The sequence below is a fragment of the Pelodiscus sinensis genome, chromosome 22 (assembly GCF_049634645.1).
Source record: "Pelodiscus sinensis isolate JC-2024 chromosome 22, ASM4963464v1, whole genome shotgun sequence".
NCBI lineage: Eukaryota > Metazoa > Chordata > Testudines > Trionychidae > Pelodiscus > Pelodiscus sinensis.
In genome coordinates, this window is record NC_134732.1 from 16,820,318 (window position 1) to 16,847,196 (window position 26,879).

Sequence of the window (26,879 nt, forward strand, 5' to 3'; positions counted from 1 at the left end):
CCTCTACCTAGGGTTGCCAGGTGTCCAGTTTTCTAGTGGACAGTCTGATATTTGCACCCTCTGTCTGGTAGAAAAATTCAGAAAATACCAGACACGTGCAATGTCCGGTATTTTCTGAATTTCCGGTGGGGTGCCGGACGGAAGCCTGGCGGGGGTAGGGGAGCGACTGGGAGGTGAGGCCATGATTGGCGTTGGGAGCCCTGTGGTCGCGTGCAGGGGCGGGCTGGGGCTGGGGCTGGGGCACTGGTCGGGACTCCCAGCCACTCCCCCCACCCGGCTTCTGCACACCACTAGAGGCTCCCAGTACCAATTGCGGCCCCACCTCCCAGCTGGGAGTCTCTGGGTGCATGCAGAAGCCAGACCGGGGGAGTGGCTCCCAGCCACTCCTCACATCCCCACCTGGCTTCTACTAGCAACTAGAGGGAGTGCCTGCTGGGGGCGCAGCCTGTTGGACTCCGGCTGCGGCCAGTGGCTGCACCCTGCCTCTCCCCCCCAGCTCTGCCTCCCACCTCCGCTTCCTCCTGGCCAGCCCTGTGGCCCCCGACCCCTGCCCCGCCAGCCCCTCCTCAAGCCCCCCTTTCTCCCGGCCAGCCCCGCCTCCTGCCCCCCCTTCCTCCCGGCTGGTCCCTCCTGCGCTGCCCATGATCAAATGTGTCCGGTATTTTGGGGGGGAGTCTACCTGGTAACCCTACTTCCACCCCACCCGATTCTGTATGTAATTTGAATAGCAGCACCCCTTTGACTTGTTAAAATTTGAGAGAGGCTTACTGATGCAGCAAATTACTTTTTATTTATTTTAATAAATGTTGACTTTTAAAGAACAAAAGCTTTTGTAAAGTTTTTTCCAAGTCCTGCATGCAGACTTTTACTAAAGTTTATAAACAAGTGATATGTTCAGTACTAGAGTTAAATTTTCAGAATTTGCAAATTCAAAGTATGCTATGGAATGAGCAAAATGGGTAATTGCTCATATGCCCAGTTTGCAATTTAAGGATCAGTTTCCAATTGTGATTTTTACATATGACTTACATGCACATTTTTGAAAATATAGCCCTAATATCTAATACAATATCTATATAATAAGATGCAGTATGGTTAACTCTAGGAGCAACCCATAGGTTTAAAGTTGCCTCTGAATAAAAACAGATGTCCATGTGCAAAAAGTAAAGTAAACTAACCATACCTCCTTTCATTTTTCTTGTTCCCCATCCTCATTTTTCTGACATAATTTCCCAAAGGCACATACAAAAATTGCAGAAATTGAAACAAAAAGAGCAGTTTGATTTTAGGAAGAGAAGGAAATAAGTAACAGTATAGTCTATGCTAAGTCAATAAATGATGTTTGCCTCATAGTATACCTGGGCTGAGATTAGGAAAACCAGATTTCAGTGTAAACTTCTGAACCTTCCTGCTGTTCCATGTTTTGCTTTTGACAGTCCTGCAACAGAACACAGATGTGGAGTTGCTAGTTGGTGAGGAAGTAATCATTTCTCTGTTAAAGACAATGAGAACATATTCTGAAAATGAAGAATTGCTCTCAATTATCTGCACTTTACTGATGATGATTTCAGCCAGTGGTGGGTCATCTAATCCTTTCCTATGTTCTTGTTTATCCATCTTTTTCTTCTGAATTAGATACATAATGGAGAAGTCTGTGACTTAATATAGATACGTTGCTATACATAGATTATTTTTCCATCTGAAAAGCATTAGCTAGACAGTTCTGTTTGCAAGACAGGAGTATAAGATGCACTATATTCTCACTAAGTGGTCTGAGATTGAATGTGTTAAAGAGGTGGTGTGTTCAGTCTTGGTTGGCTAACACGTGATTCTTATTAATTTACAGATAGTATCACCGGGGGAAGTTAGGGCATGAAACCTGGCTGTGCCTCAGGGCATAACTATCCTACAAATCTAAGTAGACCTATGTTAGGATGACTTACAGCTGTGGCTGACGTTCACACTGTCCTCCTTCTGTTAGTGGTGTGCATCCTCTCCAGGACCACTTCCACCAACCGAAGAGGGGGAAATTGGAGATCTGAGAGCCAGGACACTCAGCTCCATGCAGCTCAGTGCTGGAAGCTCTCGCCTTTTTGCTCCTAGCTGGGAGTTGGGATGGGAGAGAAAAGCTGCCCAGAGGTTCTCGCCTCCATGAGTGGAGAGCATCCAGGTAACAGCTTGTCTGGGAGTAGGGAGCCAGGTTAGCTAGGCTTTAGCTGCCTGGATTCCTTATCAATGTCATGGATCCAGCATGGAGCATGTAAATAATGCAGTGTCTAAATATTAGGAATGTAAAATGACATTTAATCAGTTAACTGCGTGTGGGGGGCTGCTCACCCAGTAACACATCCCTACTACATATGTCAGTGTAGTATGGCAGTTACAATGGCGGGACAAGACTGCAATGTGTACACTAACACAATTAGGTTGACATAAGCTGCTTTACATTGACCTAATTATGTAGTTAGACCAGGCCTCAGAATGTCTTTGTGTAGCCTATGTAAGTCACTCTCTCCATGTCTGAGTTTCCCTTCAACCTATAATTACTAATATAGGTTGAATCTGTCTAGTCTGGCATTCTCTGGTCTGGCAACATACATGATTTGGCAGGATTTTAGTTAGCTCGATATCTACTTATCATGGGTATGTTCAAATTTTCCATGGTCTCATTACATTTGTTTGTAGCCACCCATCCTGGTTCTCAGTGTTCTGTGCTGTTGTTTAGCTCTAATTTACCCATACATGCTAAGAGCCCAATGAGCAGTGGAAATATTGATAAAGCTGCTAGACAATATTGATCTCCCTTGGTTTGGCAAATTCTCTGGTTCAACATCAAGGATGCTGGACTAGAGAGATTTAATCTGTATTACTATTTGTACTTGTCTTCAGTGCCAGTCACGTTGTGATGTTATTCAGCTGGTTTTTGTGAAGAGTTGGGGAATGAGTTAGCAATGCAAAAGGTACGTGCAAAAAAGCACCTTGGAGTTCTTTAGGTCAGACAAGAGGTCTGAGAGACAAGTGGCACTTCTCAGTTTTCCTTGGGGTAAGGACCCAATTTGTAAATTTCACTGTTGCAGGCTGAGGTGATTTCAGTTTATAAACATTCAGAAATGAAAGGTGGGTTATGTAGCTACAGCTTCCATCACATAATGTGAGGTGTTATGATACGAAGTAGAATGAAACACAGTCAGCACATTGGATTATATGTGTGGCTCAAGAGCTTGTCTCTCTTGCCAACAGAACTTGGTCAAATAAGAGATAACTTATCTCTAAAATATTTTAAGTATTTTATTTCAACTTATAAAAAGGCAGCTATCAAAGATTTTTGGTACCTTTGACCTAAATTATTGTTTAAAACGAATTCTTAAGTTTGGAGTTGACTAAGTTGGTTGGATTGCTAGACTGACTTGAATGAAAATAACTCTCTCTTCTTTTTCTTTTTCACCACCACCCCTACCACCAATTCTAATACCAATAGGAACAGGTGGCCAAATTGAAAATGTTCTGAAAAGGCCAGTCACACTAGTATAATTGTGCACACATGGTTCTCATTAAGAATCCAGTACATTTGTTTTGCTCATTTTCATGTTGTCCTTGGTCATATTATGTTACACCCTTGTTTCATGACTCGTTTTGATTTGAATTTGTTGTAGTGGCAATATAATTATATGATGTCCATTTTTGTGCTTGTTAGAAATGCCTGCAGAGGCACTGAGGAAAGCGGGAGTCATCACAGATGTTCTATCAATTATAAGCACTTTTCCTCATAACAGAGAGATCTGCCTTTCTTGCTCTGGTATTCTCTGGAGTTTGGCTGTAAATGGTAAGCAGTACATAGCAGATTGACGTTTATTTAGAGAATTTTTAAAGACAAACAATACATAAATTATGATAAACAATTTTGAGTAACAAGTAGGACTGAGAGAATGGGTACATCCGGTAGCCGGCTTGAGGTACGGTGGTAGGGGGGATCTATGCCCTGGGGGGCCTGGGTTTATGGCCCATGGTGGGGCGTTTGGGCCCCCCCAGGGGGGCCCATTGGTGGGGTGCCTTCCTCCTTTGGAATGATGAACTAGGCCTTTCGTTGGGGAGTGCGAAGAATAGGTAGTTCCTGAGGGAGGGGGAGGCTTGGGGCGGGGGGGTTTGGAGTGTGGCTAGTTAGAAGCCCAAAGTGAATGGAACCAAGGGGGGTGTGGGGCCCCGGATGTAGACGGCCAGTGGGGTGGTTATCTGGGTAGCGGATGGGGGTTTGGTGGCGGTGCTCATTCTGAGGTTGAACTGGTAGTTTAAGTGGGTTGGATTTGGATTTGGATTCGGTAGGGTGAGCATCGCACCATTGGTTGGGTTGTGGGGGCGTACGCAGGGTCAGTGTGCCTGGGAGTGAATGCGGGGATCATGGGACCAATTGAGTGGGCTGTCCGTTGTGGGAGGGCAAGCGTGCCTGGTTTGCGACTTGGAGTCGGGTGAAGGTTATAGCGGTCTATATTTTGGGGAGCGGGAGGGGAGGTACAATTCAATCATACATACATACATACTTAAACCTACACAGTCACACTCGCAGTCATTCCTCCATATGTACGGGACAGGAGTTGGATAGTGGAATGGCCTAGGGGGATAGGGTAGGGGGGTTAGTAGGGGAGGGGGTTCTAGTGGTTGGGGGGGGTACTGACACACCCATACTAATCAGACCTATGCCCCGGGTGTAATCCACGATCTGCTCCTGGTTCTGTGTTGAGAATGTGTAGGCATAAGCATAGTAGACCTTTAGTTCCCCGACTTCTGTGTCCCTTGGCTTCCCTTATTACCGTATCCTGGTCCCCGTTGTTGCTCCCGCCTGGAGGGGGGGTAGGAAACCCCCCTGAGCAAGTAAATGGTGGATAAGTTGAGTGTATATCTAGCTGGACTCATAAGATTATTGTAGCTTGGGGGTAAATCTTTTTATTGAGAGTTCTCAACTTTGGGTACAGTGGGGTGTTGGAGAAAAGAATATAGTTGAGAGCTTTGCTTGAATAGCATTAGAAGATCCATTGTTTGAATGAGTTATGGGGCAACAGAGGCTGAAGATCGGTGTGCATGTCTCAGTTTTCCTTGTGGTAAGGACCCAATTTGTAAATTTTACTGTTGCAGGCTGAGGTACAGTCAGTTTATAAACATTCAGAAATGAAAGGTGGGTTATAGCTACAGGTTCCATTACATAATGTGAGGTGTTGTGATAAGTGGAATGAAATATAATTAGCACATTGGATTGATTTAAGAAACAAGCTTAGCAAATGGGGATGAATTAGATGATATATTGGTTGAGAGGGAGAATTGTCTTTGAAATACGTAGCTTTTAAAAATAACACTACAACACATCCTAGCTGTCTAAGGAAGAGATTTTTGTAAAAAAGCTCCAGCTGTGCATTTCTATCAGTCCTGTCACATCTCACAGTTGAAACAGGATCAGGCTAGGAATACCAGCAAGTGGCATTCCTTCTAGAGCAGCTGCCCCCAGCTCCACTGTGCACACGGAGCAGTCCCCACCACCCTCTCATGAGAGTAGTGAGAGGAGCCCAGCAGCAGCTCTAGCTCCCTCCAGGGAGCTTGGACCGGATTTGGGCTGGACCCTAGAAACAAGCATCTCAGCAGCACTGGGCCCGTGCGTCTTCTCGGGTGGCTGGGGCCAGAGCCCAAAGAGAATCCCTGCCCAGTCTAATGTAACGGACTGTGGCAAAGGTGCCTCTTGGCCCCTCCTGGTGACTTTCACTCCAGCCTGAGCAGCTGCTTGGAACCAAATGGCCTGTGGAGGGCGGGGCAGAGGATGTTGTACTGCACTATTGCCTGCAACGTGGGACAGTTCTTTGGTTTTCCATATGGGAGGAGTCAGTCCTGGCCAGAGCTCTGGAGTGCTGCCTGGAAGATGTGTGAGAGCTCAGGCCCTACACTGGAATATTGACTGCACTGATATGGAGCAGGGGGTTTGAACACCCTGCTTCACCTGCGGCCTCCTCCAGACACTACATAATCTCAGCATTTCCCTCTCCCCTCTGCTGCTTGGGTCTTTCTGGCCAGAGGCCAGGCCAATAAACCACCCTGTGCCAGGCTGGAAAAAAAAATCCCTACTGCCTGCCAGCCTGCCAACCCCTGGGCCACAATCCCCACCTACCAGCCATGCAGCCCCAGTCCTGGGCAGCAGCAGCAGCCGCCTACCAGCCACATGGACCCAATCCCTGGCAGCAGCCACCTGCTAAGGATGTTAAGTGTTGACTAATTGAAGACAGCTGGTCTCAGAGTTGCAAATGATCGACTTATGGCAGTTCACAGTTACGACCAAAGTGGTCGTAAATGGCGGACCCCGAGTTATGAACGCGATCCGCGCTTACGAACAGCATGGTCGCATATAACTCTATGGGGTCTGACTTACGAACAAACCGAGTTACAACCAATTGCTTGGTCCATAACTGGTTCGTAAGTCGGGAAGAGACTGTAGTCAATGCATTTTATGCCTCCACCTTTGAAGTATAGCAACAGCCCTGTGGTGTTTCAAAGCAGCAGCACCACATGGAGCCCAGGGTCAGCAGGAGAGTCCCCAGCTCATCCTGGGCTCCACGTAGTGTTGCCACTTTGAAATGCCACAAGGAGCCTGACGTCGGGCTGTCCGCAGCATTTCAAAGCGGCAGCGCTGCACAGAGCCTGGAATCAGCTGGGGAGTTCCCTGCTGGTCCCAGGCTGCATACAGTGCTTCAAAGTGGCAGCGCTATGTGGAGACCGGGGTCTGGCCCCAGGATTGAAGCGGCACTGCTGCTTTGTAGTACCTCCTCTTCTTCCCCCCAAATGGCTACCTCTATCTGATAGAGGCAGCAAGGGGGGAAGCAACTAGTCAACTATCCTCTCGACTATCCGATAAGCAAATACTTATCTGATAGTCAACTAGTCCTTCACATCCCTACCATCCACTCGCTACACAGCCATGGCCCCAGTGGCAGCCGCCTCCCAATACAGCATTGGCCCTGTCTGGCAGCTGCCCCCCCCAAAGTGGCCTCAGCTCTGGTGGCAGCCAGTGTAGCTGTCCCCCAAATCTGGCTCCATCCCCATGCCCACCCATCATGCGGCCCCAGCCGTGGGAGCAACCACACCACTCACCTTCCAGATCCAGCAGGAAGGTGAGTGCTGCTGTGCAGCTCTGGGTGAGCTTAGAAGTTTTTGTGTGCCGCTGCACAGGCGCTTACTGCAGAGAGAACACTGGTAGGGATGTATTTTTTCTCATTGTCAAGATCAGAGAAAACATAACACGTGAGCAATTGTATTCTACATATATAGTTTCGCGCTACTGATTCAACTTGATATCTCTTTTTCTGTATGATGTTAGAAATCATTCCTGAGTGCTGTGTTCCACCCACAAATGGGTGCATTTTAGGGGGGTGTGAAGCAATTCCTACATGTCAGAGTAAGCTTTTAAAGCTTTTGCAGATGAAAGCAGCTGGAGTATAATGAAAGATTATTTTATTATTGTAAAGACAAGATGCTGGAAGGAATCTAGAGCATGATGAAATAACACAAATATTTAACTAATCAACTATGTTTTTTTACAGAAAACATAACTTCAGTGATACCATCATGCAGTAAAATGTTTGCTTGCAGTTTAATCTGCTTAGTGTATAAATATTTGCATTAACAAACTCTGCTTGATATATTTACATTTAGATTTTCTTTCTAATTCAGAAAGTAATATCGGGCAAGCAACACTAAAAAATGCTGTCCAGATTATCAGCGGCGTCCTCCAAGAACACTATGAGAATGGAGAGGTGGTTGAGTCAGCTTGCTCGGCCCTCTGGGTTCTGATACTTCAGGGTGAGCTTTCAGGCTTGCTATGCCTTGCTCATGGAAGGGATTAGACTGACGCAATCACATACAGTAGTTAATTAAGCAGAAATTAAAATGAATGTTGAAGTGAATCCTCCAAAAGTTACCTAGATGCAATACAACTTGTTTTACTTTAGCTGGAAACATAGTTACCCTCCTAACTGAACCAGTAGCCCCTAGTTCTGTTGTTTCTGACAACCTCAGATGAATAACTCTTAGCTATGTTAACTGAATACTTGTCAGATACTACAGTGTTGAGCACAGTTTAAGAATCTAAATAGAACAGATTGTCACCTTTTAGTTGTCTTTGTTTACAACTAAAGAATCCCAGCTTTGTTACTGTCCCTACTACATAAAACTTCCTAGTACAATATTAGTACTGTGCAGTGTTACAAGAAAATGTATTTAACATGAATGTCATTGGTTAGGAATGTTAGGAAGAACACAAGTTAAAAATAAAAGCATCATCTCTGTATCACTATGCATGCAGATTAAAAGGAACATCTTTGCAATATGAGTCCAGTACTAATGCTCCCTTGGAATCACTTTATAGATGAAAACCACCTTGCAGCATTTTCATGTTATCTTCTGCACTTACACATTGTCTCCTTAGTATGGCTACCATCTTTCTAGCCACTGGAATCTTTCCTCCCCAACCCCTACATGTAGAGGATGTTGCTTTTCCAGCATTCCTAGTCCTTGCTGATCTGGGGAGTAAGAGGCTTGGACCAGGAATTGAACTGGGAGCTAAATCTAGATGGTTTATAACTGTCTCTGAGTCCCTGGCCCCTAGCATTCTGTCAGTCTGTATTATAGTACAATAGGGCTTACTCTTTAGTTTTGGTGCATAGTAAAGGAATCCGTGTAGAGGACTGAGGCAGAATCTGAAAGCACTAATGGATATTTCACTGACTATTTCTGCAGGCTGCTTAACTGAAAATCAGTATGAACCAACAACTCTGCTTCTGCTGGATGCTCTCAGGATGAACCCAGAAAGACCAGTGTTGGTGAAGAACGCCTGCTTGGCTTTGGCAAGTCTCTTAAGGATCTCTGGTAACAGTTCAGAAAGGTGTTTTTAACAAAGGCAAGCGGGCATCAGAAGCAACAGCACTGTATGGAGTTTTAGACCAAAGATTCCCAGTGAGGTTGGGAGGGGCATCTGCCCTCCCAGATCAGTCTTATCCTTCTAATTGTAGGAGAAAAACATTAAAAGAAAACTGGATTAGCCCCTCCTACCCATGAATAGAAGCTTGAATGTGACCGAACTGGTGGATCAGCAGAGGGAGGGGAACCCCGTTGTAACTGTGTGTGTAAAATACTTCCTTGGGATGAGGTGGTTCTAATGTGTAAAAAGCATATAGCTCAAGGAGTGGTTAATGAAAAATGAACAAAGAGTATTAAAGAGAAGTGTTGTCAGCTGCTTACACAATTGTCTAAAGATGCTTCAGAATAGTTATCCAAAGCAAGGGAAAAAATGGATACCATAGGGCTGAACTTTCTAGTTTTTCTCCGAATGTTACTTGTATGTTAGCTGTGTATTGTCCAGGTTTCCTAGGGCCTTGGACAGAGCTAGTGGGGGGCCTTGCCTCCCTTTGCATTGGTGGCCCTGCCCACTGCCCCCCTTTCTGCCCCTTTTGCCTGGGGCCCGCCCCCATTCCACTGCCCACCACCCCCAACCCTGCAACTACTATTGATGTCTTTTCCTCCTCCCTCCCCGCTACAGCCCCAAGACCAGAGAAGCTATGGTCCTGCACCATGGCCCTGAGATTATAGTGGGGATCTGGATGATAGGGCTTCCTTGCCACCTCCTACACTACTGTGGGGAACTAGGGCTGGAGCACTGAGGCTTCTCCCACCTGCCCAGCACTTCTGCTGGGGATGGGTCAGAGTATAGCTTGCTTTGCCACCCCATGGCTTTTGCTGGAATTGGGAGCCACTGGGGATAATGGGAGGGGCTTGCCCACAGCTTTTGATGCGGATGGGGGCTGCTGAGGAGTGGGGCTTTCCCCTACCCAGCACTGCTGATACAGAGTGGGATAAGGCCCCAGGGGCTTTTGCTGCCCTGCCCACCTATTGGCTGAGGCTCTGGGGTGTCAGCCATGGGTGGTGGATTTTTTCCAGATGCACCTCACCCCACCCCATTTGCTAGGTCCTGGGGCATGGACCCCATGGCTAATCCACCACTGCCTAGTAGCACTTGTGTTCCTCTCTTCCAGAGTTGCCTGCTTTCAGATTTATAGTAACAGATACAAAGGGCAGTGGAATAAGCATGATCAAAGACGTCTACCACTTTCATGCTGATGATCCAGAAGTGGTGGAGAATATCTGTATGCTGATTAATGAGATGGCTCAGTATGGTAAGGTCTTGTTCTTACTTGCCTTGGGCCAGTCTTCCCCCCCCCCCCCGACTATATATAAAATCACAACAGCAACCAAGAGTTATTCTACACTGCCAATAAGCACAGTGATTGAATTACTGCTTGCAGTCCCCAGCAAGCCACTACTGCTATGGCTCACCTTCTGTAGTATGAAACCTGAAATATGTTTTCAAATTCAGATTAGCAGCTATGTCAAGACGATAGTAATTGCACATCTGGGGTTACTTCTCCCCAGATTGTTTGACATGGAAGTGTAAATAAAATTTCAGGTGCAACCAGCTTCAGAAGCAATGCACTGGACTCATTTTTATCCCACAAGAGTTAATAATAGCTGATCCTTACATTTAATGTGTCTGCACATTATTAAATAGTTTTTCAGGGCAGAGACACTTTCTACACTACGTGCTTCTTGCGCAAGAAGCCTTTTGCACAAGAGTTTTTGCACAAAAACGTCTTGTGCAAGAGCACGTCCACACCTCAAAGCACATTGCAAAAGTGATGTGCTTTTGTCCAAGAGAGCATCCACACTGCAAAACCACCTGTGCTTTTTCCCATAGGGGTTTCTTGCACAAGAAAATATCTGGAGCGTCCACACTTGCCTTTTTGCGTAAAAACTCTTGCGCAAAAGGGAGTTATGCCTCGTAAAAGGCGGTTCACCTACAGTGGAAAAAGCCCTCTGTTCTGCCGTTTTACTCTTGATTTTCTTGCGCAAAAGCACATTTGAGGTGTGGACATTCCACGGGTTTTTGCGCAAAAACCTTGCAGTGTAGACATAGCGTGTATGTTTAAACAGCACTAACTGTAGTGAGGTCCCAATCATTGCTGTAGCTTGTGACTCTGCTGCATTACAAGTAATTAATATACAGAGTAAGGATGTTAAAGAGTGGTTATCTGGCTAATTGTGTAGTTCAGTGTTTCTCAACCAGTGGTACGAGTATTCTTAGCGGTACTCAAGAGAAGTCTGGGGGGGGTACGTCAATACAACTAAAATTTGGAGAGAATTGAATTTTTGTTTTAAGTTTTACAGCGCTTTATATTTGTACTTTTTACACCCAAAAATTTCATCGCCTATGCAGCTACAATTTAAACAACTTAACAAATATGTGTTGACATGGTAGAAAAATTGTCTGTCTCTGAAAACTATAGGTATTGGGGGTACTTGTAATTTTTTTTTAAAGGGGTACTTTATTATAAAGTTGAGAAACACTGGTGATATTGATATTTGTATCAACTACATGATTAGTCGATAAAACCCGCTGTGCAGAGCCACAGTAGGGGGAGCTCCTGGAGCTGGGACTAAGCAGTCCTGGCTCATGCCGGCTCTGGACTGCTGTGGCTCCTGGAGCCAGTCCCGGCTTGTGCCAGTCTGGAACCTGCAGTGAGCCAGGACTCTTGGTCCTGGCTTGCACTGGGTCCAGCAGCCTGGGCTGCCTGCAGGCAGGAGCTGCTCTGGCAGCAGTCCCTGTCCATGGGGAGACCCAGCTCCCTGCTAGGACCCCTGTAGACACAGGCTACTAATGAGATGGTCTTGGGGGAACAGCTCTTGTACCTCCCCAGCCATCTCTCATACAGAGGCAGAAGTGGGGCATGGGAGGGGGGAGGTGAAGCAAATAATTGAATACTTCGCTTAACTACCTCATAAGCTTATGTTTCTTGGGTAGTTGAGTAGTCAACTATTTGCTTACATCTCTAATACAGAGACAGAGCTCCAGGCCTCTCAGTTCCTGGGTTTCCATATCAATTATGTTAACATGGATGTTTATTGGCATCTTAAAGATGCTAAAAGGAATTTTTCAGGTGTCCCTTACTTGATTTACTTTAATTTCCATCTAACCGTATCCCACTTTTTTCTTAGCAGTAATCATACACCTGGATTACAATAAACCCTATGTTTGTTTCAGACTTCTTTATGATATTCTTGATTCCTAATAGAAGGGCCTTCTCTTCCTAGTCCCTTTGGCCATTGTCAGGTGAGAGCTAGGGAAGGTGAAATATTGATACAAACATTGTTTATTACAGTAACAGAGAGATCCTTGTTCCTTTTCCTTACAGATGACATAGTGCTAGAGATGATCTCCCAGAATATGAAGGAGCTGCTGACTGAAATGAAAGTCAAGTTTACATCTAGTATGGTAGGTGGAAGTCACTGCAGTAACAAAGAGCACACTCAGTCACCATGTACAAATGGCTTTATTTCTTGCCTATGGACTGCAAAAATATGAACCACCTAGATTGTCTGGCAAGGTCCTCGCCTTGGGACCCCTTCTTGGGTCAGAAGCCAACCGGAGACCCCTTCTGGTCCAGTCACCCATGCCTTTTATTGCCAGTGCCAATTTCATACCACCTTCTATTTACAGAGCTTTTTGGGTTTTCTAGCAGCTAACTCAACCAGCCTTGCCTTCTGGCTTAGGAGCACACTCAGCCACAACCTTATTCCTTGCTCCTCCCTTTCACTTCCCCTCTGGCTGCCTTATACAGCCCTCTGGGGGTAATGAGGCCCACAGCTGCTTCCAATAGCCCTTCAAGCCTGGGCTTGCTCAGCTGGCTGTAATTGGCCTTTTCAGCCAGGCTTTAGCGGCAGACCTCTGGCTTAGCCAGCAGTCTGTCACAATTGATGTAGAAGACAGAGCAGGAACTTAAATAAGAGCTTAGTGTGGACTCCATGCAAGGTGTACAGGAGGCACGGATACTCAAAATATTTCTAAGTGCACCAAAAAAATATGCAGGCAGAGCATAGCTTTTCAAACTTCATACTGAAGATACTTTTAAATCAATTAAATGTTAGTTTGACATTATTTCCACTTCATCTAGCATTCCCTGTATATATTTTTGTATTAATTTTTCATACTAGAAATGCAGGGTAAAGTGTATAGGGACAAGACAACTGTATTGCAAAGTGGAAAGGGATTTGTAGATCTATTAAATGACCCTAAAAAAATCCAAGCCACTTAATTGTGTGGGGAATTATTTTATATTAAATTCAATTGTATTGCAAAATAATTCCCACTTTGTTTTTTCAGCACTAGAGCTACTTATAATATTAAAGAGGTTTACAATGAGTAGTTGTCATCAAACATGCAGAAAAGCTCCCTTGAGCCTTATTCTTGTGTTAGTCATGAATGTTTGCCTCCTAGGCTATCGGGCAAAGTTATTACTTTCCACAATATTCTTAAGTTTACCCTGCCCATTAAAAAAAAAATTCACACATGAAACACCACTAAAAAAAATAACAGTTTTTTTATTACAAAACCCAAGAGTGATCTTTCCCCCTCATTTTTTCTCTCTTCCTCCAATCAAGACTTTTTAGAGGCTAGCTCAGCAGTGGGCAAATAACCCATAGGCCAGATCTAGCTTGCTAGGGTTATTTCTTGGCGGTGGGCCATCACTGTATTTACTTGCATCTTCACAGGTACAGGCATTTGAACCTTCCATTGGCTATGGATCACCATTCCTGGCCACTGGGTGCTGTGAGAAGCAGTGTTCCAGTCCCCATTACCTTTTAGCATTTTTATTTTTAGACAATTATGTTTATAGTCTTAGGATCCAATCCTGCAATCTTTGCTCACCATTGTTGTACAAAGGAGTTACTGGTGATAGTATAGGTTTCAGAATTAGGCCACACATTTGCTAAAAATATAAAATAAGAATGATTGTAAACCCTAAAATACAAATGAAATATAGTGCCTGAATGCCTATAAAAGGATCTACATTAAATACAGATTTTTATCCTATAGTTATTTATTGTATCTTTACATTGTAAAGTTAAAAAAACAGGATAAACTTGTATTTGATGGTTTTCACATTTCTCCTCAGGAGATAATGACCTTTGTGGATTCAGCACTTTTGAAACTGCAGAAGTAAAGTCAAAACTGGACTATATATGTACAAGACCTGAAGTTGCCAGATTCAGGTAGAAATGTTTGAATCTTTCAGAAGTATTTTAAAAAGATTTTTCTCTCCAGCAGATATTGCCTGTATTATATGACCTCATCTGCTCAAACATATTCCATTATTGTATTCTTTACAGCAAACCACTCTGACTACTGAGAGAATGTTATTCAGGGAACTTGCCTTACTTTGTGGATTTTTAAAACGCATGTACTATATAACATTTTCTAAAATGAATAAAAATCATACTATAGACTACAGTCTTGAAATTGAGAGATATATATATATTTAGTGAGCTTTTGGACCATGGGTTATTCATTTAGCGAATAACAGCTTCTTCTCTGGATTAGCTCTAACTCAGCAGTTCATGAATAGACCCACAATTCCCTATAATGGAGTATTCAAAGCTATTAGTTTATTATGTCTATATTCCACAAGTTTGTGCGAATTAAACTTATTACAAGACTCTCAGTTTACAGAATTTTGACCTCTTTCTTCCCGTTGTAGTTGCTAGCTATATATATATATATATATATATATATATATATATATATATATATATATATAAAAATAATATTCTCTCTCAACTTAGTAGAGGTGTCCCAGTCCTTCCCTTGCAATACTCTTCTTTTACAAATTCATAAAATCTCATGCTGCTCTGGGCAATATCCTGTGCTACAGCTGCTCACCTGTCAAATGGGATCATTCAACTAGCATCTGAATAACTGCAGGAACAGTGCAATAGGCTTCATGCACTTTCAGTATTTTTTTGTTGGTCATTTTCCAGTTTTGGGGACACTACTAGTTTTTGTTGTTACATCTTTTAGAATTAGGACATTTAACATCAAAGGTACTTGGAGCCCAATATTATTTCTTGTTATACCTCTAAATACATAGTTAGATTATTTCCTCTTGCGAAAGTTCAAAGCAACATAGTCTTTCACCTGGGGCATCAACCCCTTTCATGGTACATGACAGGGCTCAGCAGGCTGAAAAATTAGGTGCAACACCACAAACAGGAGAAGAGATGGAAGCAGGACCCACAGAGAAATGTGCAAACACAAGACCAAGTGAGAAGAGATGATAAAATAGTGATACACTGTACTGGCAGAAAAAAGGGAGCAGTGTACAGAATATTAACCACAACAGTCATCTTTCCACAGGCTAGAAATTGTTAGACTGCTAAGACTCTTGCCTTCTAGAGCAAGGGACTATTTGTGCAGCATCCCCTTCCATAAACATTCACGAGCAAGATATGAAGTGACTTCTTTTAAAGTACATGTAGTTAGTTTGATTTTTTTTGTCCTCTGACTGATTCAAGGAGAATACAATTGGAAAGAAAAGAAAGCCATCCTACAACTTCATAGGAATCTGGTAACCATCTGAATTTAGTAAATGCTGCACAGCAGAAAATGACAGGATAAAATCATTGAAGTTTTAGAATTTATTTTTCTACCGTTTAGATTTCGCATTGATATTTGCTTCCCACTGCTTTTTCACTAGTGTGTATAGTCTCATAGCTGCCTGTGCATCCTGAATCTGGAAGACAATGAAACAAGCAGCAGGTTAAAAAAAGAAAAGTTGCTGTAGGATAATTGTTACAGTCATCCTCTAATCTGCCCAAATAAAAGTAAACCTTTTACATTTCACTTGATACTGAAATGATTCATGTAAGAGAACACTTAATATAGGGTGATGGGTAATTTCCATATAGTTTATAAAGGGGATTAATGTCCATGAAAATAAACCTATATACAAATGTGAGAAGTATGGGTAATAAGCAGGAAGAACTGGAAGTGCTAATAAATGAGTACAATGATGACATTGTTGGCATCACAGAATCTTGGTGGGATAATACACTATTGGAATATTTGTATGGAAAGGTACAGCTTGATCAGGAAGAACAGACAGGGAAAAAAGGGAGGAGGTGTTGCCTTATATTAAAAATGAACACACTTGGGCTGTGTCTACATTGGCACCCTTTTCCGGAAAAGGGATGCTAATGAGACACTTCAGAATTACAAATGCTGCGGGGGATTTAAATATCCCCCGCGGCATTTGCATGAACGTGGCTGCCGCTTTTTTCCGACTCGGGGTTTTGCCGGAGAAAAGCGCCAGTCTAGATGGGATCTTGCGGAAAATAAACCCTTTTCCAGAAGATCCCTTATTCCTACTTAAAATCAGGAATAAGGGATCTTCTGGAAAAGGGTTTATTTTCCGCAAGATCCCATCTAGACTGGCGCTTTTCTCTGGCAAAACCCAGAGTCGGAAAAAAGTGGCAGCCACGTTCATGCAAATGCCGCGAGGGATATTTAAATCCCCCGCGGCATTTGTAATTCTGAAGTGTCTCATTAGCATCCCTTTTCCGGAAAAGGGTGCCAATGTAGACACAGCCTTGGAGTGAGGTGGAGAGGGAAGTGTTGAGTCTCTGGGTTAGGCTAAAAGGGGTTTAAAATAAGGGTGATGTCATGCTAGGAGTCTACTACAGGCCACCTACCCAGGTGGAAGAAGTGGATGAGGCTTTTTTTTAAACTAACAATATCATCTAAAGCCCAAGATTTGGTGGTGATGGGGGACTTCTACTATCCAGATATGTTAGGAAAATAACACAGTGGGGCACAGACTATCCAATAAGTTCTTGGACTGCATTGGAGACAACTTTTTATTTCAGAAGGTTGAAAAAAACTACCGGGGGAAAGCTGTTCTAGACTTGATCCTAACAAATAGGGAGGAACTGGTTGAGATTTTGAAAGTGGAAGGCAGCTTGGGGGAAAGTGATCATGAAATCATAGAGTTCACAATTCTAAGGAAGGGTAGAAAGGAGAAAAGCAAAATAGAGACAATGTATTTCAGGAAGGCGGATTTTTGGTATGCTCAGAGAGCTGATAGGTAAGGTCCCATGGGAATCAAGACTGAGGGGAAAACAACTGAGGAGAGTTCTCAGTTTTTCAAAGGGACATTATTAAGGACCCAAAAGCAAGCTATTCCGTTGTGTCGGAAAGATAGAAAATATGGGAAAAGACTGCCTTGGCTTAACCACAAGATCTTGCATGATCTAAAAATAAAAAAGGGGTCATAAAAAATGGAAAGTAGGACAAATTACAAAGGATGAATATAGGCAAACAACACAGGAATGCAAGGGCAAGATTAGAAAGGCAAAGGCACAAAATGAGCTCAAACTAGCTTCAGGAATAAAGGGAAACAAGAAGACCTTTTATAAATACAGTAGAAGCAAGAGGAAGACCAAGGACAGAGTAAGCCCACTGGTCAGTAAAGAGGGAGAAACAGTAACAGGAAACTTGGAAATGGCAGAGATGCTTAATCACTACTTTGTTTCGGTCTTCACCGAGAAGTCTGAAGGAATGCCTAACATAGTGAATGCTAGTGGGAAGGGGGTAGGTTTAGAAGATAAAATAAAAAAAGATCAAGTTAAAAATCACCTAGAAAAATTAAATGTCTGCAAGTCACCAGGGCCTGATGAAATGCATCCTAGAATACTCAAGGAGCTGATAGAGGAGGTATCTGAGCCTCTAGCTATCATCTTTGGAAAATCATGGGAGACAAGAGAGATCCCAGAAGAATGGAAAAGGGCCAATATAGTGCCCATTTATAAAATGGGAAATAAGAACAACCCAGGAAATTACAGACCCGTTAGTTTAACTTCTATGCCAGGGAAGATAATAGAGCAAGTAATTAAGGAAATCATCTGCAAACACTTGGAAGGTGGCAAGGTGATAGGGAACAGCCAGCATGGATTTATAAAGAACAAATCACGTCAAACCAATCTGATAGCTTTCTTTGATACGATAATGGAGAAGTGGTGGATATGATATACCTAGACTTTAGTAAGGAGTTTGATACGGTCTCGCATGATATTCTTATCAATAAACTAGGCAAATATAAATTAGATGGAGCTACTGTAAGGTTGGTGCATAACTGGCTGGATAACCATACTCAGACAGTAGTTGTTAATGGCTCACAATCCTGCTGGAAAGGTATAACAAGTGGGGTTCTGCAGGTGTCTGTTTTGGGACCAGCTCTGTTCAATGTCTTCATCAACTATTTAGATAGTGGCATAGAAAGTATGCTTAATAAGTTTGCAGATGATACCAAGCTGGGAGGGGTTGCGGCTGCTCTGGAGAATAGGGTCATAATTCAAAATGATCTGGACAAATTGGAGAAATGGTCTGAGGTAAACAGGATGAAGTTTAATAAAGACAAATGCAAAGTGCTCCACTTAAGAAGGAACAATGTTTCACACATACAGAATGGGAAGCGACTGTCTAGGAAGGAGTACGGCAGAAAGGATCTAGGGGTTATAGTGGACCACAAGCTGAATACAAGTCAGCAATGTGATGCTGTTGCAAAAAAAGCAAACATGATTCTGGGATGCATTAACAGGTGTGTTGTGAGGAAGACACGAGAAGTCATTCTTCCGCTCTACTTTGCACTAGTTAGGCCTCAGTTGCAATATTGTGTCCAGTTCTGGGCACCTCATTTCAAGAAAGATGTGGAGAAATTGGAGAGGGTCAAGAGAAGAGCAACAAGAATGATTAAAGGTCTAGAGAACATAACCTATGAAGGAAGGCTGAAAGACTTGGGTTGTTTAGTTTAGAAAAGAGAAGATTGAGGGGGGATATGATAGCAGTTTTCAGATATCTAAAAGGGTGTCATAAGGAGGAGGGAGAAAACTTGTTCATCTTGGCCTCTGGGGACAGAACAAGAAGCAATGGGCTTAAACTGCAGCAAGGGAGGGTTAGGTTGGACATTAGGAAAAAGTTCCTAACTGTCAGCGTAGTCATACACTGGAATAAGTTGCCCAGGGAGGTTGTGGAATTCCCATCTCTGGAGATATTTAAGAGTAGGTTACATAAATGTCTATCAGGGATGGTCTAGACAGTATTTGGTCCTGCTATGAGGGCAGGGGACTGGACTCGATGACCTTTTGTGGTCCCTTTCAGTCCTAGTATTCTATGAAGTAACTGTTCTAAATCTCATGAGCACAGAGACAACAATGAAGTTATACTTCTAGTAGGGTCTGAGTGCCTAAAGCCCAATGCACTGTTGATCCACCCATAAATCCATTTTCCCCAGAGGTTTACGTACTGAACAGTGCTCCGATGTCTGCACTTTCACATTCAGCAGTTTCTCACAAAGCAGTTTCAGAGATGGACGTCCACTCTAGAGGCAAAAACAAGAATCACATAGTTATGTCAACAATGAAATTAAATATCTCCTCCATTGCATGAAGGACACAATTACTCAAGCTAAATCCTGCAGTAATTTAAACAAATGAATTTGGACGGAATATATCCATTAAACCAGAGGGTGTCCCTAGTGTCTATAGATGAACTGGTGAGACAGATGCCATTTGTCAGATTACTGAGGGATCTACTCTAACCTCCGCTTTTGTAAATCACTTCAGCATTATAACAACAACATACACAACGATATCACTTACAGCACCAGAGACGACTATAATCAATTATGGCTTTTTAAAACTTTTGGTGATAGGGAGAAAGGAACAGCTTGATAAGTAATATAAAAGGCACCTGGAAATATCTGTCAAGCAAGATCCAAGGGTTTGCCTTTTAAGTGACAAGTCATTTTAAATTTCAAAACAAGGCGGCACCTTTTTTCCTATTAACAATATCACAAAATAGATGATCACACCGTTTTCTATATACAGAACCATAGCATCCTATTTTACTTCCCAGAAAGATGATAGGAAGACTCTTCTGTTTTGAATTCCAGGAAAAACCATTGAGCTTTTTGTGCACAGGTATGATTGATTTAAAAAAAATTAACAATAAAAAGCAACTTTTATTTTAAGCTTTTAAAAATTGTACAGATTTCACAGTTGCAGGACATTATTGGGGATCAGGTAATTATTTAATGACCAGAGATGTTGAGATTCAAAAAAAGTTAAAACTTTATAACCATTAAAACACTAATTGTCAACATCACATGTTAAAATATACAGTCGTTATTCTTAAATCAAACTCTGAAGTTCTTAAACAGCATTTTTCTTCCTTAGTTCATCTGTAATTTCAGTTATAGAAATATTTTTTCAGTTTGAATGAGTACAATTTAATCGAAGTTTACCACAATTTACTGAAAAAATTGAATCCTTCCAAGCCTGTGTCTAAATACATTAAACTAGCTAACCATCATAAATGATAGCGTATCAGATACCCTCATTTTATATAAAGCCAGGAAAAGCAGAGAGGTAACAAGGCTCGCCCACACTTATACAAAGAGTCAAGTGGCAGACTAGAGATGGAACATGCAAGTGAAAATCATAAATCTTTTGCCTTGCACTGCAAGTTTCTTACTTTGACTTCCTTTCTGAAAGGTTTGTATCTTTGTGTATCCCTAATTTTCTTTTTAGGATGATCAAGAAACAGGATCTGAAAGAAAAAATATTTCCACTATAAAATAAAGCAGTAGCAGGATACTTTATACAGCTGAGTGTACCACTCCCAACCCTCCTTCTTCCATTGATTTAAAGGACAGTCGCAACATGAACAAGTAAGATTGCCAGTGTTTGGACATCCTCAGTATCCAAGGGTGAGAGCCCCAACCAGTTTGCACAATGTAGCTTAGTGGGGGCTGAACCATCTTTAATAGGGTGGTGCTGCCACTGGAGCTTGTATGCTACAGTACAGATACTCCAGTTTGATGCAAGTGGCTGTGAGTCTCTATATTAATGATGCCATGGGCCTCACTGTAGAACTTCACAGACTGTGCTTTGCCCTTCCCTGAATATACAAAAAAAAAAAAAAAACCACCTCAGTCAACCTGCTAATTCCTAAACCAAAAGGAAATGTTAAAATGACATGAAATGTGTCATGAGAGCTCTCATGTCCATAAAGAGCAGATAAAAACAGCAGGTCCTAAAGTTTCAACTGAAAAACTCAGTCACTATAACTGAATGAAGCTGAACTATCCTACTCTGGAATGACAGAAGACTGAACAGCCGCAGCTGCAACCTGAACCTGTAGTTATAGAGAGTGGCAGAGTTTTAGTTTGCTGGAGCATCAGGCTTTCTGGGGTGACAAGTCAGTCACTGAAGACAGGGGGCTTCATAGCACTAAATATCTAACCACGTACCTTTAAGTCATTGTGGACAGCATGCCCAACTAAAATCCTTCCTTTCAGGATATCAGCTACCTCCTTCTGGACACTTTTAAACTCCTCTCCTAAAAATGAAAAACATTTTCAGTAAGAGACAAAACAAAGCACAAGTTATGACACTCAGCTTTGGGAAGTTGAGTATTATGTGCTAGTCTCTTCCTTGGGACCCAAGGTACTGGAGGAATTCAGAACTAGTGTTCAGTACCCAGCTTGCACATAATTACAGCCATGAAGATGGCAGAAGAGGCACATGTGCACACAAAAATAACAGTCAATCAAGGAACAGACTTCTATTCTAAGACTACCCTTGCATTTTTTTAGGCAATGGCTACAGAAGTTACACTCTACTGGGGAAATAATAATCACGCTGCAAGTAAGCGAATGCCTCCACAGATTGTATTTTGATTCTTGATCTGTTGTAGAGTTCCCTTTAATTTAGATATTTTAGGGTATTCTGAGATTAATTTTATTTCCTACAAAAAAACAAACAGGACCCAAAACAGATTGGCAGTAACTGAGAGCCAGGTCTACACTAGATCTGGAAGTTTGGGTTAAGACATGCAACTTCAGCTACGTAAAATATGTAGCTTGAGTCAGGTTTCCTTAAGATGAGCTTGGTGCCGTCTTCACACTGGGAGGCCACTGGAATCAAACACTTCTGTTGGCTTCCAGCACTGACTGGAGCCGCCCTCGGCATTTGATTTAGCGAGTCTTAACTAGACCCGCTAAATCGAATGCTAGAAGATTGATCTCCTGTGCAGCAAGTGGGGACATGGCCTTAGTCAGGGATGTATCTATGATACTCAACTGGATTTCCCTCTCGCATGTTCTCTCAAGAAACGTGCTAGGAAAGCTCACTTACCTTTCTTTAGGTCCTTGGGCCGAATCCCACTAACAGCTGTCCTGTAATCAGTCACTTTTTCTGTAGGCTTAACATGTTTGTCATAAATGCACTTTCCAAATTGGTTCACAATGGATACACGAGCCAAGATGCTGTCTTCACCCTGGGGTCCCACTCCCACCATTTCACAGTCCATAGCTACAGCTTTTGTCAGCCTAAAAGAGGATACCAGAGTTAGAAAACCTTTGCAGTGATCATGTTTTTAACTTCTAGATGTACAAGTTAGCTACTGGTTAAAACAAATGGGGGCACTTAACATTTCAGAGTAGTTTGTCTATTTGCAGACTCAGGAAGACATCACTTTACACTCTGGCTACGTCTAGACTGGCATGATTTTCTGCAAATGCTTTTAATGGAAAAGTTTTCCATTAAAAGCATTTGCGGAAAAGAGAGTCTAGATTGGCATGGACGCTTTTCCGCAAAAGCACTTTTTGCGGAAAAGCATCTGTGCCAATCTAGACGCGCTTTTGCGCAAAAAAGACCCAATTGCCATTTTCGCCATCAGGGCTTTTTTGCGGAAAACAAATCTGAGCTGTCTACACTGGTCCTTTTGCGCAAAAGGACTTTTGCCCAAACGGGAGCAGCATAGTATTTCCACAAGAAGCACTGATTTCTTACATGAGATTGTCAGTGTTCTTTTGGAAATTCAAGCGACCAGTGTAGACAGCTGGCAAGGTTTTTTGCAAAAGCAGCTGCAAATTGTAAGAGAGAAAATGTTTAATACCTCTATATGCTGTATATACACTTTGCGTTAGGCATACAACTTACCCTGCAAAAGCCTTTTCTTTAACCAGCACCTGTTCCACAGACAACTGTGGTTTGTCTTCAATTCCCATTTTTCTTCTAGCAACTTTCGCTGCTTCAGGTCCTATTGCTGCTTCAATATCGTCTGGATCAACATCATCAAACCAGATATCAGCCCTGCCAGGCAAAGATAAAATTCTATTGTAATGTTGTTAAAGTAAGTAGCATCTAAAAGGATGTTTTATCTTTGATAGTTTGGGTAAGCCTGATGTTTATAAAAGCAAGGAGTCAACTAATTAGTCTAGATAAGTGCCAACTAGTCCAGCAGTCAGATGCTGTAGACCATGTAGTTCTACTCAAATATTAGAGGACTTGGGTTAGTCTAGCCTATATGGCCAGCCTGGAGAGTGTAGAACCATTTTAACAGTAATCTTATACTGTGTTCATCAGAGTACATGTTATTAGAAGTTTGTGTGTCTGAACTTCTGTTCAGCCACGCACCCAATCTGTTTCCCTGTCCATTCTGCCCCTTTAGGTACCAGTGAGTCCTTAGTTCCTAGGTTTAAATCTGCTGGCCACCAGGTACTCTTCCACCAGTCTTTTGCTCCCAGAAGTTAGAACTTTATTCTTCAGCATTTTAGTGGTGCTCTTTCAAGACTGCAGTTTTTCTTTTCAGTCATCCCCAGGGCCAAGGCTTGTGGATCCCCCCCTCCCCCAAGCTTTTTAATTTACGATATCTTAGGATGTTTGTAGGAAAAGGCACCTCCAAAACAAGGTTATGGTAAATGCTCTCTTCTGGTGGGAAGGGAAGAGAAACATCCTTTTAGATTAGATGAAAGTTTCATTTTCAACCCATGTCTCTTGTTCTCCAGGAGGATAAAACAGGAAATGCTATTGAGGCAAAGCACTGACACTTGGGAAGCAAAGTGCAAAATATCACGCATTGCCAAACAGCTGCTACTTCTGGCCATTAAACAATGGTCCTAACATCTTCTAAGGCAGTGGCTCCCAAACTTTTTACCTTGTATCTCTCCCTCCCCCCCCCCACACACACACTTTTCCATCTGCAGTTCTGGGGGGAAGGGATGCAGATGGGGTTATGGGGCTGAGGCCACAACTGAGGGCGTGGCAGAAGTGGAGCTGAGTAGTGCTCCCTGGGTGCTGGCCTGGGCTGCAAATGTACCCCTCCCTTCAAGCATGGGGGGGCATGCCCCAGAATTTGGGAACCTCTGCTCTGAGGGAAACCATGTTGAATCCACAAAGTTAGCTGCAATAGCTTACAGCCTGTGCTGCAGGGAAGAGGTGAAATTTGAAGGGGAAGTATATTGGTGCCAACAGCCTTGCTGGGCCCCTGGGCAAGACAGGGGGAACCCAGCTCCGTATCACCAGAAGGGACAGGGCTGGTGCTAGTTTCCCCCAGGCAGCCTCAGCGCCTACCTGGGGCTCCAGTGGTGATTTAAAGAGTGCCTGGCTCGGGCTGCTGCTGCAGTATCAGCAGCGACTAGGAGTTCTGGGCCCTTTTGAATTGCCAGGCCCTGGGGCTCCTAGCCACCTGGCCCCATCCCACCCTCTGTTGGCAGGCCTGTGGAGGTATAAGAAACAAAAAGGGTCTTCCTCCTTTGAGAAGAGACACATTGTCATATCATCCTCTGTCTAAAATTAATCAACTGCAATTACATTAGTTATGCTTCCTACAAATGGAAACATGAGGCTTGAAATACTCACTCTAAATGTTGCTCCATGTGCTCTTCAGATTTCCTCCTCTTATGTTTTATGTCAGCTTGTTCCTTCTCGATATCACTGTTTTTTCTTTTCTTGTGCTCCTTGCTGTTTCCCTTGCCCTCAGTTGAATTCTTGTCAGTTGCAGTTCTCTCTGATTTCAGAGTAGCCAAAGGAACAGAAGTTTGGGCAGGATCACAGTCCATCTTGTTTACAGATTTGAATTTTCCCATTTTCCCACCTCCACTTATTGCTGGAATTCCTTTGACGTTTTCCTTTTTGCTTGTGTGATTCTTGGAATATGTCTGGGTTACAGGAAGGGACTTATCGAAGCTGGTGGCCTTTTGCTTCAGCAGCTGGTATGTCCCAAAGAAACCCCACACAATTTACTGTAGCATTAAACTTTGAGATCAACCCTCCGCACTTACACTTACACACACTCACTCACTCTGCATTTACATTCTTTCTTGTGAATTTAGTACTCAGTTTTCATGCATTTCCAACCCTGGAGTTGGAAGTTCTACATGTACTTACAAGTACAAATTTAGGCAACAGCAATACCAAGATTCCCCCATACTAAGCCCCATAATTTCAAAGGGGTGAAAGAATAGTTCATTCTCCATGGTCCATTACATCACTGATCTCTCTGCTATTACTGAAAAAGGTGCAAGTAACTGCTCACAATTTAGTGATGTGGACACCTATAGAGAACTCAGTAAGTTTTTCTTGTACAATGAAAACTGCAGTTTTTAGTAGATTTTGAATTTAATCTTGTTTCCTTACACACTTCCCAAATCATGCCCACAAAAGTTTAATATTGATAACCATGCTCTTCATAATTCTTGAATCAGGACATATGGAAAGAGATTGTTCCCCATGGACCAAGGTATTTCAGATACTTACTTCCACTTCTAATTCCATGTTTTTTGTTTCAAGAGTTTACAGCAAACTTTATTTGCATAAAATATACCATAACCTCTTAGCCAAACATTCCCTCAACAAGTCATGTTTTTATATACAGCTTTTATATACATGTTTTATATACCGTACGTCTGCAATTCAAAAGAAAGACCCCACCTTACTAAACTTAAAACCTATGCGGATCCCATTCATTCCTACTTGCAAATTTTCTCTAGAATTTAACTGTTTGTGGGTTACTCCACTGGGGCAGGGTACAAAACTCTTGGATGTCATACCACTTACCTCTTGCAAGGTCTTCCAGTTAGAGGAGAACTCCTGAGGAGCTTTGGGGGGCAGTACTCTCATAGCTTTGGTGTCCTCTTTTTTCTTTCCCACATGCTTGACTTTGTTTTTCCATAATATTTTTCTCTTCTTCTTTCTGTGCTGCTTTTTTAGATTCTCAGGGTTAGCTGTAGGAATGCTTGTTGAAGCTTTTGACTCTTTGATCTTTATTTTAGTCATTCTGTCATTGGAAATCAGTCACACTTCCAAAGCAACAACCATTTCTGTAAAGAAGATGCATAAATCATAGGCGTTACAAGATGTTTTAATTGTTTGCCACATGAGACTAATGCTCACGAAAGGTGGTGGTGAAATATGCTTGGATGCAGACAGTTTCTGGCTATCCACAGAAGAGATATAGCATAGGTTTTGCACGTAGTCTGCAAAAAGTGAGGGTTTATTAAAGCATTTACAGAAACATTCAGCAAGAGTTTGCTTTGCTTTCATCGAGACAGAAAAACCGCGATAGCCGGGCCCTCTACACGCTGGATGTTAGGCACGTTTGCCTGTGATCACTTCCCCGTGGTTGCTATCCAGAGAAGCCTTCAGACCCCCTCCTTCCCCACCCCGCACAGCCAAGAACTGCCAACCCCTCTGCACCTTGCCAACCCATCCACAGAGCCCCGGCTGTCAGCGCCCCCCTGGAGCGCCAGCCTCAGCCTGCACCTCATCCCCGCACGTGCCACGTCCCCACACTCCCTCCCCCTCCATACACACGCACAAGAGCCGCCTGCCAGCGCAGGGGTCCGCTCGGGCTTCAGCCCCGGAAGCCGGCGCACGTGCGCCAGCGGCCCCTCCGCGTCCCAGCGCCGCCCGGAAGCCGCTGGAAACGGCCGCCGGCGGGGAACACGCACCGCGCCGGAAGTGGGACACGGGGGCCGCTGGGGACCTGGAGGCGGGGCAGGAGCGCGCCGGGGACGTGGGGCCTGTGGGGATCGCTGCTGGGGGGCACCGGGGTTGGGAACTGGCCATGGCACTGTGGGGACGGCTATGAGGAGTGCACCATGGTTGGGGACTGCAGCGGGGGG

General features: G+C 43.3%; 2 protein-coding genes across 11 annotated transcripts in view; one reads left to right on the forward strand and one right to left on the reverse strand.

The window, feature by feature from the left end:
• The window catches only part of STKLD1 (serine/threonine kinase like domain containing 1), a 32,804-nt gene extending 18,438 nt beyond the window's left edge, over positions 1-14,366 (forward strand). For 3 of the 7 annotated variants that reach the window (XM_075905268.1, XM_075905270.1, XM_025185010.2), the window contains 7 exons: positions 1,437-1,577; positions 3,695-3,823; positions 7,702-7,830; positions 8,767-8,895; positions 10,059-10,199; positions 12,273-12,352; positions 14,034-14,287. In XM_075905268.1, the coding sequence (XP_075761383.1) occupies positions 1,437-1,577; positions 3,695-3,823; positions 7,702-7,830; positions 8,767-8,895; positions 10,059-10,199; positions 12,273-12,352; positions 14,034-14,081 (797 nt within the window). In that variant the 3' untranslated portion in view covers positions 14,082-14,287. Of the gene's footprint in view, positions 1-1,436; positions 1,578-3,694; positions 3,824-7,701; positions 7,831-8,766; positions 8,896-10,058; positions 10,200-12,272; positions 12,353-14,033 lie in introns of those variants that run through there. The other 4 variants (XM_075905269.1, XM_075905271.1, XR_012897165.1 and 1 more) reach the window with 4 other exon arrangements.
• Positions 1,333-26,716, reverse strand: REXO4 (REX4 homolog, 3'-5' exonuclease). 4 transcript variants are annotated; one of them, XM_075905276.1, is made up of 10 exons: positions 26,573-26,716; positions 25,813-26,075; positions 24,616-24,914; positions 22,915-23,067; positions 22,108-22,301; positions 21,222-21,310; positions 20,444-20,518; positions 19,215-19,289; positions 15,565-15,647; positions 1,333-1,438 (listed from the first exon to the last, which is right to left on the reverse strand). In XM_075905276.1, exons 2-10 carry the CDS (start codon positions 26,029-26,031, stop codon positions 1,348-1,350), a joined length of 1,278 nt encoding a protein of 425 aa, XP_075761391.1. In that variant the 5' UTR covers positions 26,032-26,075; positions 26,573-26,716; the 3' UTR covers positions 1,333-1,347. The 4 variants fall into 4 exon arrangements, with proteins under 4 accessions (XP_075761391.1, XP_075761389.1, XP_075761390.1 ...); XM_075905274.1 differs by having other exon boundaries at positions 24,616-24,965; positions 26,573-26,715; XM_075905275.1 differs by lacking the exon at positions 26,573-26,716 and adding an exon at positions 26,452-26,562 and having other exon boundaries at positions 24,616-24,965.
• Between the last annotated feature and the right edge of the window lie 163 nt (positions 26,717-26,879).

What these genes read in the sequence shown, in the direction of transcription:
- REXO4 (XM_075905274.1), bottom strand. Translation starts at nt 26,031, where the DNA reads ATGACTAAAATAAAGATCAAAGAGTCAAAAGCTTCAACAAGCATTCCT. An exon ending in GCCCAAGGACCTAAAGAAAG is followed by an intron (nt 21,311 to 22,107) that starts GTAAGTGAGCTT and finishes TTTCATTTTTAG; the next exon opens with GAGAGGAGTTTAAAAGTGTC. An exon ending in CTTTCAGAAAGGAAGTCAAA is followed by an intron (nt 19,290 to 20,443) that starts GTAAGAAACTTG and finishes TTTTGCCTCTAG; the next exon opens with AGTGGACGTCCATCTCTGAA.